We start from the raw sequence: 22,962 nt of genomic DNA, 5'->3' as shown, positions 1-22,962 counted from the left end.
ATCAAGAACAGGCACCACCTGAGGCTGTGGTGGGCGCTACACAAAAGGCAAAGAATCAGCGAAAAGCTCCGACCTCACCTCCTCGGACTCGCTCCAAATGGTTCTTTTCCCATAACCTCTATGATTTTTTCAGATGTTATGTTTACTTCTATGCAAACATCTTTGCATCCCCCCTCCTCTGCACATTGCTCTATCCCTTCCATCCCTTGCTCCATCATTCCTCCGCCCCCCACTTTCTCAACAACACCTACCTCCCTCAAGGAATTTACCACTCCCCCATCACATACTTCCTCCCCTTCTGGGACGGGCTCCCATCCCTACAACCTCCGACCCAGAGCTCGACCTAAGACTCCCCATTTAGGTTTGGGCCTCTCCCCTGGTTAGACCAAGAAATATAAACCCACCAGGGGGCGACCATCTAAGATCAAATCGGCCATCAAGACGGCAGTGGCTAATGTAGCGAGGGGCCATCAATACACCATTGAAAGGGCACTTAGAGCCATTGAGCCCTCATCCCCTATCTCCCCATGATTTGTCTCTCCTACAACTGCAGGGGATTAGCCAACCCCAAAAAGAGATTGGCTCTAAAGCGTCTGTTACATGACTCCAAATGTGACATACTCTTCTTACAGGAACCCTTGGTAACTCTGACCTCATTACCAGAACCCTCCTCTCTATCCTACTGGGATGGGTTTTCCAGGGCAAGGATGCAATTGGTAGATCCGGTGGACTTGCTATAGGTTATAAACCTAAAGTAATCAAACATATCTCCTCCTAGGGAGGTTTGGGATTCATCGGAATGGATATTTTTGTGAGTGAGCTTGGGTACCAGTTAAAATTGATTAACATATATGCCCCGAATCAGAACAGAATGGAATTTTGGCACAACTTGTTGGCACATAATCTTGTCTCAAGCTCCACCATTATTGGGGGGACTTAAATTTTTCTTTGGGAATGGAGGAATCTTGGGGACATCATTCACAGGTCGACCCTATATCGGATCAGATGAGCACTCTACTGGATACCTTCAAACTTGTAGATGTTCCTATGAACAAGAAAATGCCCACATGGCATAACAGGAGGACGGGTGAAGCTGCCTTGGGTTGGAGATTAGATCGTTTTTTGATCCATGAAGATCTCCTCCGTAACCTACCCCTATATAGACAATGGGTTGGTACTGGAGGATCATCTGATCACCTCCCCATATTTCTTCAAATCTCTGGTCCATCTAAAAAGCCTCGTGCCCCCTTCAAATTTTTTACTAGATACCTAAAAGACCCAGACTTCATCAATCTGGTGACTGAGTTCTGGAGAATTCAGCCCCCACTCAAAGAGTAGAGAATGGCTGCTAACTTCTATATTTGACTTAAAAATCTCAGGAATTTGAGAGAGAATTGGTCAAGGCGGAAGAAATTGAGAGAAGAATAGAATCTAAAAGACATAGAATCACAGATTGCTCATCTACTGGATGAACAGGGGCTTTGATTCTTATCTAAAGATACTAAACTACATCTGATTAATTTGGAAAACCAAAAGGCAAAGATTCTACTTGAAAAGGAAGAACAATGGAGGTTGAAAAGTAGAGCCATTTGGCTACAAGCGGGAGATGGAAATACAAAGTTCTTCCACAATATTGCAAATGGTAGAAAAGCCACCAACACTATTTGGCAATTTCCTTGTGAGCTTGATGGATGGGTCTCTACTCACCCACATTTAGCCAAGTTGGGGAATACCCACTTCAAAAGTCAATTTACAGCACCAGCAGCCATCACCCTCCAGGACATCATTAACTTGGCCGGCCATTTCCCTAGATTTGTGGAACCAAATGAAGTGGAGGATTTAATACAACCGGTCACCATGGAGGAGCTGGAAGGTACACTTAAATGGTTCAAGAAGGACAAGAGTCTTGGCCCAGATGGCTGGCTGGTTGAGTTCTACTCGACTTTTCTGGAGCTGGTGGGACAGGATCTACTTGCAGTCATTGAAGAAAGCAGAATCACTCGACACATCCATCCGCCCATCAACTTCACCTACTTGGCCTTGATTCCTAAGACTGACTCACCAGTTTCATTTAATGATTTTTGCCCCATTTCCCTTTGCAATTGCTTATACAAAATCATAGCCAACCACATAAAGCCCATTTTATCTAACCACATCTCATAGGAACAATTTTCTTTCCTTCATCATAGACATATTCAGGATGCTATTGGCTCAGCCCAGGAAGCCCTTCATTCCATCAAGCACAAAAACCTCAAGGGACTCACCCTCAAAATTGATCTGTCGAAGGCATTCGATAAAGTAAATTGGCTATACATCAAGATGATTATTACTCACCTGGGTCTTCCCCCTACTCTCATCAACTAGATCATGGGATGCATCTCCTCTATTTCTTTTTCCATTCTCATTAATGCATCTGCAACTCCATCCTTTAATATAGATAGAGGGATAAGGCAGGGATGCCCTTTATCACCACTACTATTCTTATTAGTTATGGAAGGATTGAGCAGGCTAATTGATTCAATAAAAAGAAGAGGGGGTCTCAGAGGACTAAAAATCATGGACCAATTCTATCTGACACATCTATTATTTGTAGATGACATCTTACTTTTTCTGAATGGGAGTGTCTAGGACACCACTGCATTAAAGGAGATACTTAATCTATTCTGCAGAGCTACGGGAATGGAGATTAATAGAGATAAATCCACCATCTCTCTATCTGAATGTACTCAACAGGAATCTCAATTAGCCTTACAAAAATTTCCATTCCAATCTACTGATCTAATGGAGGGACTTAAATATTTGGGTTTTAAACTAAAACCTGATGGATACAAAATTGTTAATTGGACCTGGCTCATCACAAAAGTGGAGAAGATAATAAAGTACTAGTGTCACAGATTCCTCTCAAGGGTCGGCAGACTTATTCTTATCAAAAAAGTCCTCGAAGCCACCCCGGTTTATTGGATGTCACTGGCCTAGATTCCAAGAGGGATTCTTCACAGAATTCAACAAATCTATAGCAAATTTCTCTGGAATGGAAGAAAGGAGGGCAAACCTTTTGCCTAGGTTAAATGGACCAAAATGGCCACTACAAAAAAGTGGGGAGGTTGGGGTCTTAAACTACTTCCGGCCTTTTCCCAAGCCTTGGCCGCAAAACAGGGTTGGTTACTACTAAAGCAAAAAATTCTTTGGGCTGAGGTTATACTACACAAATATATATGGCCGTCTACTATAACAGACTGGATTAGAAGTCCTACTTGGAATAGAAAAGGCATTTCAGTGATCTTGAGGGCCATACTCAATTCAATCTCCATTATCAAGGAAGGCTTACTATGGAAAATAGGCAATGGAGCTTCAGTCCGCATTGGAATTGACCCATGGTCAGGCAGTGGAAATTCCCATTTGCTACCAGTTGAACTAATAAATCTCTTAAACAGCAGGGGAATAAAGTTTATTGGGCAGATTGGTGATCAACAGAACACAACATTTCATTCACAAGCCTGGTTGACCAAACAGAACTGGAGCATACCAAATGAATGGAGTAGAACATGGCATAGCTATATACAAGCACTCATAGAATCACATGTTAAATTAAAGAATGAAGAGGATCAACTTATTTGGGCACATACAAAATCAGGACAATAATCTTCTAAATAGGGCTATGACATCATCATTGCAGACAAAAAACCAGAGGTTTTAAGAAGCTGGTGGGCTTCCTTATGGAAATTAAACGCTCCACTGCATACCATACTATTGATGTGGAACATTTTAGAAAATAAGATCCCCACTGGATTGTATCTTAAAAGGAGGGATTTTTTGGGTCCTACTGGGTGTGTCCTATGTCTCCAAGAAGAAGAATCGACCTATCACCTATTTCTTACATGTTCGACCACCAGGAGTATTTGGTCACAAGTCCTACAAACTCTAAATATGAATATGAATTGGCAGGGTGCTGATATTACAACAGCATGGGACACCTGGTGGGGTACTTCGGCTGAGGGGAAAACAAGAAACCTTCCTCTTCTTGTTTCATGGTACATTTGGCTCAAGAGAAACACAAAAAATTTTGAAGACAAACTTGTGAACTGGAACCTACTCCCTCCACAAATCTGTGCTGCTTTTGAAGAACTTCCTAGTGATGAGAGACAAAAGATGCCTAGGATCATCTGGCAGGAACAGATAAACACATCATTACCTTGGGCCTATTTTGATGGTGCTACCCAACAGCATGGCTGTGGGGGGGGCATATGTTTCTACCTATCTGAATCACACTATTTCCAGATTTGTATGGGACTGGGACCGGACACTAATAATCATGCTGAACTGATATCACTTCACCATCTATTATATTTTTCCATCCTAAAACAATGCCGAAACATTCAAATATTTTGGGACTCAAAGATTGTGATTGATTGGTTTAACAATACAGCTATTTGTTCTGCTTACTCTTTGAGAACTATTATGGAAGAAATTATTTTTTTCAAAACATTCTTTGATCAGATTTCTGTTTCTCACATCTATAGGGAAAGAAATGAAATAGCTGACAGGCTATCAAAAGAAGCGATGCATCGCCCTCTAGGAGAGTGGTTGATTGCCGAACATACACTTGCTGGAATCTATCGCTATTTCACAGGCCATATATAGATGGGAGATTACAGAGAGACAAGAGTCCTTAAATCATCAACAGCGTGATTTTGAACATTATTGCAATTTTGATATTGTAAATATGGACAAAACTACACCCATGTGTGGGTGATTTTTGAACTTTTTATTGTGGTTTTTGAACTAGCACAACATACCCTATGGGTTATCATTGTAGATACTAGTTTTGACAATGGATAGACAACCACGCTTACAACATATGCCTTCGGGCATCTACAACATGTAATTTCTCCATATGAAATTATGAAATTTCTTTTCTGAAAAAAAAAAAAAAAAAAAAAAAGAAAAAAAAAAAAAAAACATTTGACTAGCCACAAACCTTACTTTTTGTAGTTGAATTGACTAGCCACAAACCTTACTTTTTGTAGTTGAATTGACTAGCCACAAACCTTACTTTTTGTAGTTGAATTCATTTTTCCATTCAAAGAAATACAACAAAGTGACCTCAACTTCTAGCTGAGTTTTTTCCCAAAAGGGTTTCCCAGGTTATATCTTGTGTCAATTGAGGTTGTGAGTTTTATTTCATTGTTCTCTATATTTTGCATATTATAATTTGCATGCATATGAAATTAGACAATAATTAACAAATCTAGAAATCTAAGAAGAAATAAACTGTCGAAGTGTAGATTTCAGATTTTCTATTATATTTTAGTAGATCTATACTGACAAATTGTCGAGTGGATTATCCACAATAATTTAAAATCAAGTAATTAGGATAGAGTTTTGAGATTTATCATAAAATTAGCTAAATGTTACTTCTTTTCAATCTAATTAAAGAAAATGTCATATCAAATTCAATTTCCATTAAAGTTTTATTTATGATATTGAATCTCTTATTGCTTATTGTTATTTTGCTATGTTATTCATGTTTTATATTTTTTTAATGTATATATGTTTAATTGATATAATCTTTAATTTTATAATTAATAATAATATTAATTTAAAACAAAATTATAATTTAATTTATTTTTATGATTTTTAAAACTTTTTATAACATGTATTATAAAATAAAATAAATATTTAAATGTATATTTAAAAATCATTTAATTTATATAATTAAATTACTATACAATTATATATCTATATATTATATATTATAGAATAATTCATTTTAAATCATAGGTATTAAATTACATTTTATTCTTATTCCGTATATAAGACACAAAAAGATAATAAGCTAATCATTAACTTAACCTATTTCATAATATGCCCATAGTGCTTTATATTTAGCAGTCAAAAAATGTAAAGATGTATTTGATGGATATTCTTTGAAAGGATGTTTTATGTTTAATTGATATCCACTTGTAAAATAAATTATTGTCTTCCACACAAGAATGCATTTGGTTTGGGTGTAAAAGTAATGGTGATACAGTGGGAACAGTTGAAAGAAGAAAATATCGGGTACGATTCCATGTCTTCCTTGTCGTTAGTGGTTTTCAAATTTCATGCATCGTCCCAAAAGGAAAGATCCGTCGTGACCATCATCATTGGAAAAGGCAGCAATAATTGATTGCGGATTTCACGTTCTATTTGTGGTTAGTTGTTTGTATAAATGATAGAATTAATTTTTTTCCTATTATGGGATCCCATGATTTAGAATTTTAGTGATTTTTAATTTTGATTATTTTAAAAATATTAAGTTTACAAAAGATTTTTTGGCGAAAATCACATGAAATATCATTTGCCAACGCGTTTCGAACCAACCAGTGTGGTTCATCGTCAGTACAGGTTAGTGTATATAAAAATTTAATTAATTTTTATATTTAATTAAGTTTACATGAAAAATCTTTTGTAAACTTGATATGGATCACAGAAGCCTAAACTCTATAATTAAAAATATTAGTTAGATTTAATTAATTTTAATTTATAAAATAAAATAATATATAAAAATTTAATTTAATTTAAAATCGTCGTTGCATCTATATTGTTAGTGTATTTCTATACCAATGAAGATAACTACTGTTAATTAGATTAAGTAGGTATTTTTATCACCTTCATTATAACTGTATTAATATGGATTACTTTCAATGTAATAAGTGATAGCAGTGGTCTAACGATTATGTTTTTTTGTCCTGAAAGTTATGGAAATTCCAGTTATATTTTAAAAAAATTTAGTAGAGATTTTTGTAAATCTAAGTAAACACTATCAAACCTCATAATTTTAAGTGCTTTAGAAGTTTTTGATGGCGCTGAATCTATTTCCACCATCAAAAACATGATTCAAATATTGCTTCCACAAGATTTTTTGAATTTTTTTTACCTGATTCCAGCGACTTTTCGCTGTCCAGACAATTCCTCCACCTCCATAGACACAACTCCTAAATCCTCCACCTCCATAGACACAACTCCTAAATGATATACGCATCATTGTTTTGTTATGACATTTTAATTTTTATTTGTTTTGTTATGACATTTTAATTTTTATTTTTTTTGTTGAGTAGGTAAGCACCCACTGGGATTTGAACCAGTGACCTATCGCAAGGAGTGCTCTAACAGTGCACCCATTCACCGTCATTCCAAAGCCGCGAGCGCTAATTTAGTTATGAATATTTTAAAATATTCTAAGAAATAATTTTAAAATTATTATTATTATTAAATAACTAATTACTTTTGTTTTTTATTAATTCTTCTTTTTAAACATTAAAATATTTTATCATGATTAACATTAAATAAATATTATTTTATTTTCACTTTACCTTTATATTACATTATAAAAAAATACATTAAAATAGATTAATTAACGTAAATATTCAAATAATTTATTTAAATATTGTATTAAATAAAATATATCAATTATACATTTTCTCACACTCAAATTATATTTTTAAATATAATATTTTTTAAGTATTTAATTTTGAATATGATATAAAATTATTGTTGCACCAAACACCATGTAAACATTTCACTTGGTCAAAAATAAAATAAAATAAAAATAATGGTATGTTAAAATAAAAATAACTTCAAACTAAAATAATAAAAATAAAACTTCTAAGTTATTATTATTTTTATTTTTGTTGGTAGTTAATGTAAATTTGACTTGGTCAAGTTAGGGATGGTTTTTCAACACCATGTTTATGAGAACCCATGGAATTGACCCATGATATTCATGTGGAGTATAACCTATTTAAAACAGAAATTGAACCAACCTTATGTTAACTTTGGATCTATGAATCTTTCACATTGATAAAATCTCTTTTGACTCTAAAAATTTACATATTAAGAAATTTGGTCCTTCTAAATACTTAATAGATTTAAGATTAATCTATATTCATATTATTTTATATACACATTAAAATATATAACTTACCGTTGAGAATGAAAATGAAATATTTTTCCACATCTCTAAATTAATTATTAATAAAAATGAAATATTTTTCCAATCTCTAAATTATTAATATTTTAAAAAACTAATTTTGTATTTTTTTAAGAAATATTGTCGACCAATACATTTAAGATAATCTATTTCAGGTAACATAAAAAGAAAAAAATGATTCTTTTTGTCAGGCGTTTGCACATTCTCATTCGATCGTTTGTATAAATTCATTCCACATGAAAAATAAAACGTGCACGGTATGCGTTAAGACCGTTGAACTGACAAGCGCTATTTTATTAGAAATCTATGGCTCACATAAAATGATAGCTTGGCGAAACGCACGAGCATAGGGTATCTGATGGTAAGAATCGACTGAAGAAGCTATCGACAAGCCGATGTGAAATTTTATTTGAGATTCAATAAAATCATGTGTACCTTAATATAAAATTGCTCCATGGATCAATTCATTCCACGTATCTATTCAAGATAAAAGTAAAGATCCATAGTGCACGAAATTAAAATGAATTATTTATCCGTTGAGCATCTTCCACGATCCATTTCATTCCACAGATCTATTCACACAATAGTAGAAATATAAAGTGCACAATTATTAGTAATTAAAGGCCATTGTCAATTCGTTAAAGCAACTTTATTAAAGAAGCATATTGCTTTCATTATCACACACATGATTCCTTTATATAGATCAACATCTACATCGTGGAATTGATATACTACATTTCCACTCATCTTCCTTCTTGACTGATGTTGCAGCTGTTGTCACGCCACACCATATCATTGGGTTTACTACACTCTGCATGTAAAGGAACGGGGCCGGCCTGCAAATCTCCATGTTCGATACCAATTTCCTCTGAAATTGGGAGAGCATTATTCTTATTCTCATGTGCGATAATCTCTTTTATCTCTGCAACAACTTCACTTGCGGTAGGCCTAAAAGATGGCTTAGCATCAACACATCGAAGGGCTAGTTTGGCAAAATCAGCCATTGCTTCAATGTCGTAGTTTCCACCCATTCTCTTGTCTACTATTTCTTCAATTTCCCCACTTATTGATTTGCCGGGATTTTCATCCAACTCCACATACACATACGGTGTCACCTATAAATCCGTCCAGATATATTAAATAAATTGCATTGGATTATCATAAATTAAAACTGTACGAAAATGTATCTGCATACATAAACTATTGGAACGTGCAGCGCAATGCCATCAATTATCTTGCCAATAGGTTGCTGTTTCCAGTTTATAATGATAAATTATAATAACATTTCTTACCCAGTGAACAAGGTTAAGTCGCTCTTCAGATTGACATGCAATTATGGGTGGTCTGCTGCATATGATTTCTAACAACACTACTCCAAAACTATATATATCACTCTTCTCAGTCAACATTTGGGTGCGAAAATAGCTGCAGAAACATCCCAAACAAACATTAAAAAGTACAAGTTGTAAATGTGTTAGAAAACCTGCACAGATGAATCTAGCTAGTAAAGGTTGAACACACAGCTTTGCAGAGCAAAAGCACTAAAAGAAAATCGAAAGAAGAAAAGAATGATTCAATTGAAAATTATGTTACAATGCTCATGATATAGCATTACTGGGTGAAGATCCCAAGGTAATGACTATAGTGGTGATCAATGAGAAGACTCAACACCTACAACAAGTTCCGGAGATAACTAGTCAGTTGCGGAGTTAAAGAATGAGCAAATCAAGGAGTAAATCATGCAAAAGGAATTTTGCATGCAATCCCATGCTCTAACTAAAAGTCCGCATGTAGATGTGTAGTAGTTCCAACATGCAAAAGGAATCTTGCATGCAGTCACATGCTCTAACTAAGAGTCTACATGTAGGTGTGTAGTAGTTCCAACACCCCCCCTGAACACCACTATGGGGAAAAATAGAAAATGGGCCCTGGCAACTAAGGCAAAAGGTCACCCAAAATACAATGCAACTTGTACTAAAATGGAGGAAAGAGGGAAAACCTCGTGGGAAAAACCCCCCCTCAAAATACAATGTAATCAAAAGAGAAGAGGAAGAAAAATACAATTGCTAAGCAATCGTGTCCTTCACTCCAAGACGATCACGCAAAGAGCGAAACTTCTGCTCAGCGAATGTCTTGGTGAAGATGTCTGCAGTCTGTTCTGCTGAAGGACAGAACTGCAAATCAATGACCCGATCATGTACTAAGTCTCTGATGTAGTGCATATGGATCTCTATGTGCTTCGTCCGCTGCCGCTGTACTGGATCCCTGCAAAATTTGAGAGTGCTCTGGTTGTCACACCAGATGACAATGGGCTGGTGGAACTGGACGCCCAACTCAGTGAGGAAGTGTTGTAGCCACAGAGCCTGAATGGTGATGTTGACTACTCCTCGGTACTCAGCCTCAGCTGAAGAGAGAGCAATCGCAGCCTGCTTCTTGCTCGACCAACAGATAGGGCCAGATCCTAGACTGAGTGAATATCCGGAGGTGGACTTGCGATCAATGATGTCTCCCGCCCAATCGGAATCTGTGAAGCCAAGGAGATTCAATGCAGCGCCTGCTGCATAGTGAATCCCGAAGGTGATGGTGCCCTGCACATATCGGAGGATGCGCTTGGCAGCATTCCAGTGTAGCTCATGCGGCTCCTGCATGTATCTGGAAACTGCCCCTACTGCGTATGAGAGATCTGGTCTGGAGTGGGTGAGGTACAATAAGCTCCCCACTAGCTGTCGGTAGAGAGTGTTGTCAACTAATGGAGTGTCACCTCCATCCTCAAGGCGGACCCCAGACAGAAAAGGAGTCGGTGCTGGCTTGCAGTCAGTCATGCGAAATCTCTCGAGGAGATCCCGTGCATACTTAGCCTGAGAGAGTTTGATGCCTGTGGCATTCTGGCTGATCTCAAGACCAAGAAAGAAGTGTAATGGACCCATGTCCGTCATCAAGAACCTATCATGCAAGGCCCTCTTGACTGTAGCAATGGCTGAAGCCGAGCTGCCAGTGATTAGGAGATCATCTACATACAAAACTAAGATAAGAAGAGAATCATGTGTCCTAAGCATGTAAACATTCGGATCAGACTTACATCTTTCAAAGTTTTGTGATAAGAGAAAAGAATCCATCTTCGCGTACCAAGCTCTCGGGGCTTGCTTAAGGCCGTAGAGAGATTTCTTCAGTCTGTAGACCTAAGATGAATCCTGAATGAAACCATGTGGCTGCTCCATGTAGATCTCCTCAGATAGGTCTCCGTGAAGAAAGGCATTCTTCACATCCATCTGATGTACTTCCCACCGCTGGGCAGCCGCAATGGCAAGTGTAAGGCGTATGGAATCCATCTTTGCTACTGGAGCAAAGGTCTCGTCATAATCAATGCCATGCACTTGTTGGAAGCCTTTGGCTACTAGCCTTGCTTTCCGTCTGGTGATTTGCCCATCTGCAGCACTCTTGGTCCTGTAGACCCATTTGCATCGGACAAGTTTCCTTCCTGAAGGAAGGGGGACCAGATCCCAAGTCTGGTTCTCGAGGAGGGAGTTATACTCCTCCTCCATGGCGGACTCCCAAGATGGATGCCCAGCAGCCTCAGCATAAGACTGTGGATCAGAAGACTGAACCAAATGACAATGCCAGGAGGGCGATGGTTCAGTGGCAGTGAGGACAAGAGGAGGCTCAATAAACTCTGAGCTAGTCCTCTGCAGATCAGAATTATCCCCCACAAGACCATTTCTAGCAGCTGGTTGGTCTTGTGCATATATCTCACGTAAGCTCCTTGTTCTCTGATTTATAACAGGGGAATATGATTCACTGCTGGAAGCCCGATCTGGGCTTGGATGTGGATCATCATTTGCATGCACTAGATTTGTATCTGAAGACTCTGTCTTTGCATCTGCATGCTCTTCCTCGGCATCTGCATGATCTGTATCTGCATCTGAATGCACTGAGTCATCATCTCGGACATGAGGTAGATAAAAAGTGTCTGCATGCGGCGCTTGAGGTGCATGCGAGAGACTTTCCTCAAATTTGACACTTCGCTCAATGATGACCTTGTCCGTAGAGGGTATCAGCAGTCGATATCCCTTCACACCATCAGGGTATCCAACAAAGATGCACTCAATGCTCTGTGGATCAAGAGCTTTCCTCTTTTCAGAGGGGATCCGGGCCCATGCTCGAGAGCCGAAAACACGGAGGTGAGTGACCTTTGGTTTAGTGCCACTCCAAGCCTCAAAGGGGGTCTGGTCCTTGACAGACCTATGAGGAGATCTGTTCTGGATGTAGTTAGCACAATTAAGTGCTTCGGCCCAAAGCTTATGAGGTAGTGACTTGGCATGCAACATGCAGGAAGCCATCTCTTTGAGAGATCGATTCTTTCTCTCAGCAACTCCGTTCTGCTGCGGAGTGTATGGAACTGCATACTGCAACTGTATGCCGGACTGAAGGCAAAGGTTCTGAAGTGTTGTGTTAACATATTCCCCCCCATTGTCTGTACGGAGGGCTTTGATCTTTCTCTCTGACTGTGTCTCAACTAGTGCTTTGAAATCTTCAAAGTGCTCAAAAACTTCAGATTTGTTCCTGAGAAAATACACCCAAGTATACCGTGAGAAGTCATCAATAAATGTAAGCACATACCTTGCTTTGTTGATGGAAGGATGAGGAAAAGGCCCCATGAGATCACTATGGATCAGATCTAGAGGAGAGGATGCTCTGTGAGTCTTGCCGGTGTCAAACTTTTCTCTAGGATGTTTGCCAAGAACACACCCTTCACAAACTCCTTTGGAGAAACTGATATTTGGCAAGCCTTCCACCATCTCATTCTTGCTTAGCTGCTGCATATACCTGTAATTTAAGTGACCAAACCTCTCGTGCCAAAGCCTACTACTATCATCAGCATGTGTAAGCAATAAGGAGGATTCAGATTCAATAAATTCAGAAAATGTATACAGTCTCGCTCCATTGTTTACCTCACCAGTTGCAATTTTGTCATTGCTATGTAGATCATATATGTTCACTGCATCTGGAGTGAATTCCACTCTCTTTCCGGTGCCGGAATGAGTGATCTGATAAACTGAAAGTAGGTTTACCGAAAGTTTTGGAACATGAAGCACATCTTCAAAGCTTCCGTGTAAAAGTTCCACTCTACCTTTTCCGGTGACCTCAATAGGTGAGTCATCTCCCATGAGGATGGGAGGTCCTTTGCATGCATCCAAAGAGGAATATACTTCCTTTGCAGCAGCCATATGATGTGATGCACCAGAATCTATAATCCATGCATCAGGAGAAGAATTAATTGCAACTAAAGCATGAAAATTGTTACCTTTTCCGTGTGGCGGATCCTCAGTTTTCTTCTTGGCGCCCTGAGGGATGTGGTCCCCAAGGTTATGCTTCTGAAGGATTTCTGCCATTTGGTCAATTTGTTTCTTCATGCAAGAGGATTCTGGATGGAATCCTCTTTGACAGTAGGTGCATCTGTTTCCTTTCTTCCCTTTCTCATTTCTCGAGCCGGAGGAGTCATTGAAGGGCTTGGTGTACCCTTCCTTCTTTGGATGGGAATGTGCTTTTCCTTTGTCTTTCTGCTGCTGATTTTTCTGATTTGAATCAGATCTGTGATTTTTATTGTGGCTGCCATCATGCACAGCAAGTGCATGTGCTTTTGGAGGTTTGATTTTCCCCATGCCAATGAGTTTATCTTGCTCAAAAATAAGAGACTCCATAAATTCTTTGAGAGAAGGCATAGTGTAGGATTTACCTGTTGCGAGCCTTACTGAATGAAATGTAGACACAAAGACGGAGTATTCCGGTCCGAGCTTTGACATAATAGAGAGAACTTGGCGACTCTCCTCCTTGGATTTGTTAATTCCACAACCCTTGAGTTGCAGCAATAAATCATTATATTTGGTGAAGAAATCTTGAATTCTGTCATAGTTCCGTGGATCCAATGATAGCAGCTCCACTTCGAGCAGATGTCCTTTCATCTCATCCTGTTTCCCGTAGAGCTCTTCAACCTTTTTCCAAATCTCATTGGGAGTATTGCAGGCAGATAGATGAAACTGCAACTCTAGAGAGATGCACATGCATATGGATCCGTGGGCCTCATCCATACGGTTGAGGTACTTGGATTTCTCTATGGCTGAAGTGGGTTCCACTTCTGTAGCCATCGTAATCCTGTACAACCCTTTATGACGAAGGTATCGAGCCATTTGATCCTTCCATTCATGATAGTTGTACGGTGTTAGGATCGATGCTTTGGGAAACTCCATTTTTCTGTCAATCTTCGATCTCCAAGCTGTAATACTTGCAAAATAAAGTACTGATGCGCCTTTTATCTAGCAACCTGTGGGCTCTGATACCATGTAAATGTGTTAGAAAACCTGCACAGATGAATCTAGCTAGTAAAGGTTGAACACACAGCTTTGCAGAGCAAAAGCACTAAAAGAAAATCGAAAGAAGAAAAGAATGATTCAATTGAAAATTATGTTACAATGCTCATGATATAGCATTACTGGGTGAAGATCCCAAGGTAATGACTATAGTGGTGATCAATGAGAAGACTCAACACCTACAACAAGTTCCGGAGATAACTAGTCAGTTGCGGAGTTAAAGAATGAGCAAATCAAGGAGTAAATCATGCAAAAGGAATTTTGCATGCAATCCCATGCTCTAACTAAAAGTCCGCATGTAGATGTGTAGTAGTTCCAACATGCAAAAGGAATCTTGCATGCAGTCACATGCTCTAACTAAGAGTCTACATGTAGGTGTGTAGTAGTTCCAACACAAGTTATGTTGCATTAAAATGATTAATATTGCAAACAAAGTACAAGTTATGTGTGGGATATTATACTCTGGATCGAGGTATCCTGGCGTTCCTTTCACCATAGTGGTCACATGTGAAGCCTCACCATCGTCAATTGTCATCTTTGAGAGACCAAAGTCGGCTACCTTTGCGTTCAGATGGATGTCTAAAAGGATGTTGGAGGTCTTAATATCCCTGTGAATTATCTTTGGGGTGCAACCTACGTGCAGGTACTCCAATCCTTCATAAAAGATAGCATGTGTATAACATGAAAAAAATGCCGATGAAGAGTACATGGTTCATGACAATGAACGAATTTTTAGATCAAAATATATCTGGCTTGGAGTTTTTAGATCACACAAATATATAGCTTATGAAAGTACTTTAGAAAGAGTTACCATGTGCTGCATCCAAAGCTATTTTGAGCCTTGTTTTCCAATTTAGTGTTGAAAATGCAGCGCTAGGACCTGCAAATTAAATTTTAAATTCCAATATGCGTTTTGCTCTATATAGTGTTGCAACTTACATGAGGAAACTGAATGAAACAAAATTAATAAGCGAAATATTTACCATAAAGGCGGTCCCTTAGGGACCCTCCAGACATGTGATCGTAGATCAGCATCAGCTCTCTTGATTCGTTACAGTATCCGAGTAAAGACACCAAGTTCTTATGATGGATTCTGGAGAGAAGATCAATCTGCCAATCAAGTAAAATGGCTTATACCTGAATTTCACTGTTGTCGTTATACATGAGTGCAGCCAAAAAACAAGACAGATGCAGATATTGAAGAAGCCCAGAATCACCTCATTCTGGTACTCATCAATTCATTGTCTGGAGAACAGTGAGAGCACTTTCACCGCTATCTCTTTTCCTTGGGGTAATTTACCAAAGAAAACTGATCCAAAACCCCCTTGTCCAATCTTCAGACTAAAGTTCTGTGTCGCTACCATAATCTCTTCCGGAGTAAAGGCCCTGCACTTTGTTGTATTGCTCACCGTAATCACCGGGTGGTCTGCAATCCGAAAATATTTCATAAAAGCGGTGTTATTTTATTTAACGGAGAGGATGCCCACCCATATTAAAATGTTTTAATTAAAATTCAATTTATCTCTAGACCTTCGTTGGCACGTTGTTTTGTCCTGAACTTCTTCCAATACACGGCCATACCCACCATCAACGCTAAAGACATCACTAAAGCTCCGCTTATCATTATTCCAAGGACAACACTCAGATTGTCCTTTCCTGAATTATGCAGAACGCATTTCCCCTTATGCATACGAATACAGAGGTATTGGTTTCCAGAATATCTGCAGTAAACAAAAAAAGAGGATTTGAATGAAATTAAAAGTTAACGTCTCAACATGAACATATGAGAATGGGAATTCGTGGCTAATAATATAAATAAATTTTGATATTTCATTACTTGACATTCAATAAAGCCTTGTTGAGGAGTTGCCAAGGAATTACACCGCTGAAATTATTATTTTCTATAAACAGTTCGCCATAGTGATATAAAGATAGAGCGGAATGTTATAATATACTATATTTGAACTGGGGATTTGCAAAAGTAGTAGGAGAGAGAGACTTACAATTCTTTAAGGTTCTTGAGTTCAGATAGCCACTCTGGAACACTACCACTCAGGTTGTTGTTTGTAAGATGTCTGTACACCAAGCCAACAAAATTTCTTCTTTGTGAAATAGCGATTTCTTTGTTATTATTTATTTCCTAAGCCACCCAACTAACTTATGGGAAAAGATCGAACAAAGTGAGGCTTTGCGTTAAGAAGAAATGCTTACAATTTCTCCAATGCGGTTAAATTGGACAAGTTTGGCCAAGATCCTACGAGATCGTTATTATCCAGTGATCTGGTAATTTAAGCACGAAAGGATAAATGCCCAGAACTAATATAGTATTGAAAGAGAAACTGCAGCTTTTCCATAATTCACAGGCCATTTTAATATAATATTTTATAGAAAATTAATAATATAAATAAATAAATTTAATATAAATTGTACAAATGTATGTATTCCGGCAATTCCATCTAGCATCTCCCTGATTTGAGTATGGGACACTGAATGGAGTTTGCAATATTTTAAGAAGTTAATTTGGGGAATTCACCTATCTCATATTAACCGATCATAATACCTAAACAACTTAAAAGACTTCCCCAATTAATTTTTTATAAAGCAAAGTAAATAAGGTTCACTTTAAAGACAACATTACACAGCATTTTGACATGTAAAACGAAATACAAACCACCAATATTTAGTCAATATTACAAAAAAAATTACACGACATTTTAACAAGCCTCAAATGATATTGCTAATTATTTTATTATGATTTTGAAAGGGAACTCGCAATAGAGGTAAGAGAGACGTACAGCTCTTTTAGCTTTTTAAGTTGAAGTCTGGAACATTACCACTCAAGTTGTTGTGCACGATCTAAATTGTTGCAATTTTCTTTCTGAGATGACGTAGAGTTGGTTTCTTTAAAAGGCATTTGACTAATATTAAAGGACGGACAAACAAAAGTTTGGCAAAGCTCCAATCAGGTGATTATTGGCAAGTGACCTAATAACTTCAAAACGAATAGATGAATGCGGTATCAGTATAATATTCAAAGATAAAGTATGTGCAATTACGAAAGCGGACATGGAGACATTTTTCAATTGCAATGGGTATGGGTATTTTACAGTCAGAGGAGTACTTCAACTTTTAAGAAAACATAATACTGGTTACACGTTAACTAATGCGGTCAACTGTCCAATATCTGCAGGTACCGCTCCTGTTAAATTCCTTCCAGCCAAATTTCTGACAACAGGATGATTATCATAAACTCACTCTTCGCAAGCAAGTAAAAGTCATAAACCGGGTACAAATGAAAGGATTAAACTTACAATTCTGATATTCTTATGGTCGAAGATTTGTTATCACAGCGAATTCCTTCCCAGGGGATCAAATAGCAAGGATCTGAAATCCAACCTTTTATGCCAAACCTGTTTTTGACGGCGTCAAGATGTTCAACTGCAATTTAATATCTACTGTTAGACGTTGAAACACATATCGGTTAGAGGGATTTTAGTCATTTCAGTACGGGCATGTTTAGTCAGCGCACTTACTATCTTGTGAATACGTTGCGGGTTGGGTACCAACTAGTATGTAATTCTTGTAGGCGTTGATTATGGGACTGCTGGTGGAGTTACTGGCTTGCTGAAGGTCAAGTAAGATTCTATCTGTTTCATTAGATAGAAATGTTAGCTGTAGGGTAGAGTACATATCCACCATAGTAATGATTCCAGACCTATTTTCCCCGTTTATCATAACGTAGAAAGATATCCATTCAGACATATTTAGCTTTACAATCTCTGCCAAATACAGATACAGTACTGATTTCTTCCCATTCGTCCGTCCACCCCCAATCCGCATCACTGACTTGTTTAAAACAAAGGCAGTTTGCATTACAGCACTTGGGGGTGTAGAATATGAAATGACTTATTTCCAGCCAAATGAGAAAAACAGTGCTATGAAGAAAAAAACATATAAAAGATAAAACAATTAAAAAAAACACAGTGACTGTGTGAGCTAAGAAATGGTGCAAATATCATATATTAAATTCAACTATAAACTGCATTCTTAAATAGTAAAACTATTACTAAAATATTTGTCAATCAACTCTTCAATCAATCTACTGGCATTACAGCGAATTTCCAGCAACTTCCAGCACTGACCATCTTAACAATCTGCTGCTTTAATTTTACAGACAACACAAAATCTGGTGCCTACTTTGTCAGCAATTTACATAACTAATTAAGCATTATTCCCAACACTCCCCCTTAACGATTAATGAGGATTTACTATCTTATCTCGTAATGTCAAAAACTGATCTTTTGCAACTTCTTTAGTGAATATATCTGCTAGTTGATGCTGAGTATTAATATGCTTCAATTCAATCTCCTTCTTCTGCACCAAATCTCTAATGAAGTGATATTTAAGGTCAAAATGCTTTGTCCTGCTGTGATGAACTGGATTCTTTGCTAACTTGATGGCACTTACATTATCACAATAAATCACTGTAGGTTGAACTTGTTTTTCTCCAATTTCTTCCAAAATTTTTCTGAGCCAAAGAGCTTGTGTACCTGCTGAAGTAACTGCAACATATTCCGCTTCTGTGGATGAGAGGGAAACAATGCTTTGTTTTTTTTTAGCTCATGTAATCAAACCAGAACCAAAAGAGAAACAATTTCCAGATGTGGACTTACGGTCATCAAGACTACCTCCCCAATCTGAATCACTAAATCCAACAAGATTGAACTTTTCAGAAGAGTAGTAATGAATACCAAAATTTAGAGTGCCTTTCACATACCTTAAAATCCTCTTGGCTGCCTTCATATGTATTTGAGATGGATTTGTCATATACCTTGAAACAAGTGAAACTGAATATGTAATATCAGGCCTTGTGTGGGTTAGAAATATCAAGCTCCCCACAATACTTCTGTAACTTTTCTCATCAACTAAATCAGCACCATCATCTCTACATAACACCTCTCCATGAGCACTTGGAGTAGGGGATGGATGACAATCAAGCATATCAAATTTATTTAGCATATCTTGTGCATACTTTGTCTGACAAATGAAAATCTCATCCTTACTTTGATAAACCTCCATTCCTAGAAAATATTTCATGATGCCTAGATCTTTCATCTCAAATTCATTGATTATAACAGCTTTGAATTTATCACTCATCTTAGAACTACTACCCATATACAATAGATCATCAACATACAAACTTATGATTAAAATATCAATACCTTCTTGTTTGTAGTAAAGAGTAAGATCATTCTTACTTCTCTCGAAGCCATTTTCCTGAAAGTATCCATCAATCCTTGCATACCACGCTCTTGGTGCTTGCTTAAGGCAATACAAAGCCTTCTTCAACTTGTAGACATTATTCTCCTTTCCTTCCACTTCAAAACCTTGTGGCTGCTCCACATATACTTCCTCTTCTAAGTACCCATTCAAGAAGGCACTTTTCACATCCATATGATGTATGCTCCACTTTTTATGAGCTGCTAATGAAATCAACATTCTAATGGTCTCTTGCCTTGCTACTGGTGCAAATGTCTCTTCATAATCAATTCCATACTTCTGTGTGAATCCTTTAGCAACTAATCTTGCTTTGTGTCTTTCAACACTCCCATCACTGTTAAATTTAGTCTTATAGACCCATTTGGTGCCAATCTTTTTCTTGTCATGTGGAAGCTCTGTCAACTTCCAAGTGTCATTCCTTTGAATGGAATCCATCTCTTCTTGCATGGCTTGCATCCAAACCTCATTAGTACATGCATCTTCAAAACATGTTGGTTCAAATTCAGCCTTAGCTAATAAAGCAAAATTGACTATCTCACCTATTGGGCTTTCTTCATGTGCTTGATTTGCACTCCTCTCATAAATATCACTCAATCTTCTTACCTTCCTTGTAGAACTTGGAGAAGAAGTTGGACTTGAACTTGATGTTGAAGAAATTGATGAAGGGCTGCTTGGTGGAGTTAAGCCACTAATTACAGAAACATTAGTTGGCTGCTCATGATCATTATCAACAATTATATCATCATTCAAAACAGATTTTGTCTTCTCAACATGGCCTTTTTGATGACCATAAACTCCCCCTTCATAAAAAATTACATCTCTTGAGACAATAAGCTTGTTAGTTAGAGGATTATACAATTTATAAGCCTTGCTTGTCTCACTATACCCAATAAAAATACGTAACTCACTCTTTGCATCTAACTTTTTTCTATTCTGATCAGGTACATGCACATAAGCCAAACAACCAAAAACTTTGAAATGATTAACATTAGGCTTTTTTTCATACCAAGCTTCATAAGGAGTCATATTTTTCAATGCACTGGTGGGGCTACGGTTGAGGATGTATACTGTTGTAGCAACTGCATCTCCCCAATAAGTGTTGCTCAATCCCTTAGTTTGTAGCATGCATCTTGCCATTTCAACCACAGTACGATTTTTTCTTTCTGCTATGCCATTCTGCTGGGGTGTGTATGTTGTAGTATGCTGCCTCCTGATGCCATTCATATCACAATAACTCTGGAAATATTTTGAGCAGAATTCTCCCCCACGGTCAGTCCGCAAACATTTGATCTTGCACCCTCTGTCATTTTCTACAAGGGCTTTGAACTTCTTGAATGTATCCAGGGCTTCACTTTTGGCCTTCAAAAAATATACGCAACAATTTCGTGAGTAATCATCAATAAAAGTGATGAAATATGATGACTTACCCAAACTCTTAGTCTGCATAGGACCACATATGTCTGAATGAACAAGCTGAAGTGGGTAATGAGCCCTCCATGCACTTCCCTTTGGAAACCTTTCCCTTGCATGCTTTCCTTTAGCACATCCTTCACAAACTTCCTTATGCTCTTCTACCTTGGGCAAACCAGAAACTAATGCATGTGAGGTTAGAAACTTCAAACTGTGAAAATTTAAATGCCCATACCTGAGATGTCATAACCAACTTGAATCCTCATAAGCCATATTAGCAAGATTGTTGTTATATTCATCAAACCTCAAGGGAAACATCCTATTTCTTGTCATAGGCACAACCGTGATCACCCTATTTCCCTTATTCTTATCATAGATAGTACATGTCTTATTTTCAAAGACTACTTTATAATTTTTCTCACATAGTTGTCCAACACTCAACAAATTATGCTTCAATTTTGGAGTATAATAAATGTCATGAATACTCTTTGTACCTTCTTTTGTTTGGACCTCCATAGCTCCTTTGGCAGCAACCTCCAATGATTTATCATCACCAAGCTGGATCTTGGATTTGAAACTTCCATCCTTTGCTGAAAACAACTTCTCATTCCCTGTCATATGGTTAGAGCATCCAGAATCTAGGTACCAAACATCTTTAGTAGTATTTTCACCTTTGGCATAAGATAAAAATAAGTGATCTGGAGGATACTCACCATTTTCTTGAGCATACTTAGCATTTTTACCTTCTTTCAATCTGCATTCTCTTTCAAAGTGACCATACCTGTTACAATGGTAACATTTAACATTTCTCTTATCAAATCTACCTCTACTTCTTCCTCTGAAACTACCTCTTCCACTTGAGCCACCTCTTCCTCTACCTCTTGAATAATTTTGGCTTTGCCATTTACCTTGACCTTGATGGCTTTTGGTATTGCTGCTACTTGCATCTTCATTCTTTGTAATTTGTAATTTAGAGGAAAAAGCTTTCTCTACAGCTTCAAAACTTTCCTTCAATCTTTCTTCATGAGACATCAAAGATCCAACCAATTCATCAAACTGTAGTTTTGTTAAATCCTTACTTTCTTCCATGATTATTGCAACATGATTCCATCTATGTGTTAAAGATCTCAATACTTTTTTAATTAAAACTTCATTACTTACAGCTTCTCCAAGTGTAGCCATTTTATTGACCACATCTTTGACTCTCACACAATAGTCACTGATACTTTCAGCTTCTTGCATCTTCGAATTCTCGAAATCTCGCCTCAATGTCTGAAGCTTGACCACCTTAACTTGATCACTACCTTGGTAAGCTTCTTGTAGAGTCTCCCATGCAGCTTCGACAGTTTTTGCTCCAGATATTCTTGGAAATAAGCTCTTATCAAGAGCTATCTGAATGTGAAACAAAGCTTGAGCATTCTTCTTCCTTGCTTCCTTTCTTGCTGTTCTTTCATTGGCTTTAAGAGCATTCCAATCAGTTGGCTCTTCATATCCTGATTCAACAATCTCCCACAAATCTTTTCCAATCAAAAAGGTTAGCATCTTAATGCACCAATAATCATAATCGTTACCATCAAATTCTGGAACTAGCATCTGGTTAGAATTCGACATGATTAACTTTGGCGAAATTCCAACAATACAACTTTAACCCAAAATTATTTTACCTACTCTGATACCACTTGTAGAATATGAAATGACTTATTTCCAGCCAAATGAGAAAAACAGTGCTATGAAGAAAAAAACATATAAAAGATAAAACAATTAAAAAAAACATAGTGACTGTGTGAGCTAAGAAATGGTGCAAATATCATATATTAAATTCAACTATAAACTACATTCTTAAATAGTAAAACTATTACTAAAATATTTGTCAATCAACTCTTCAATCAATCTACTGGCATTACAACGAATTTACAGCAACTTCCAGCACTGACC

General features: G+C 37.5%; 1 protein-coding gene and 1 pseudogene across 2 annotated transcripts; both read right to left on the bottom strand.

Annotated features, from left to right (window-relative positions):
- Window positions 1-8,585: 8,585 nt before the first annotated feature.
- LOC149186774 (putative LRR receptor-like serine/threonine-protein kinase At5g48740) lies at window positions 8,586-16,055 on the bottom strand (annotated as a pseudogene). Its single transcript, XR_016256152.1, has 7 exons — window positions 15,868-16,055; window positions 15,555-15,763; window positions 15,321-15,447; window positions 15,149-15,217; window positions 14,799-14,991; window positions 9,265-9,397; window positions 8,586-9,087 (listed from the first exon to the last, which is right to left on the bottom strand). The product of XR_016256152.1 is annotated as a putative LRR receptor-like serine/threonine-protein kinase At5g48740 (transcript).
- A 1,431-nt stretch (window positions 16,056-17,486) lies between these two features.
- Window positions 17,487-18,177, bottom strand: LOC149186773 (putative leucine-rich repeat receptor-like protein kinase At2g19210). Its single transcript, XM_089409450.1, has 3 exons — window positions 17,871-18,177; window positions 17,649-17,775; window positions 17,487-17,562 (listed from the first exon to the last, which is right to left on the bottom strand). Exons 1-3 carry the CDS (start codon window positions 18,175-18,177, stop codon window positions 17,487-17,489), a joined length of 510 nt encoding a protein of 169 aa, XP_089265576.1.
- Window positions 18,178-22,962: the final 4,785 nt, after the last annotated feature.

Source organism: Pinus tabuliformis, chromosome 3_1 (genome assembly GCF_031772625.1).
Source record: "Pinus tabuliformis cultivar Carrire ecotype Pingquan chromosome 3_1, CPIR1, whole genome shotgun sequence".
Taxonomy (NCBI): Eukaryota; Viridiplantae; Streptophyta; class Pinopsida; order Pinales; family Pinaceae; genus Pinus; species Pinus tabuliformis.
Note: the sequence above shows the minus strand (reverse complement) of the source record. Positions and strands in the feature narration are given on the sequence as shown.

Excerpts from the sequence above, each read along its gene's own strand:
- LOC149186773 (XM_089409450.1), bottom strand. The coding sequence starts at position 18,177 with ATGCGGATTGGGGGTGGACGGACGAATGGGAAGAAATCAGTACTGTAT. Across the intron at positions 17,776-17,870 it reads CGCAACGTATTCACAAGATA|TTGAACATCTTGACGCCGTC; the intron begins GTAAGTGCGCTG and ends ATTAAATTGCAG. Across the intron at positions 17,563-17,648 it reads ACCATAAGAATATCAGAATT|AAATTTGGCTGGAAGGAATT; the intron begins GTAAGTTTAATC and ends TCCTGTTGTCAG.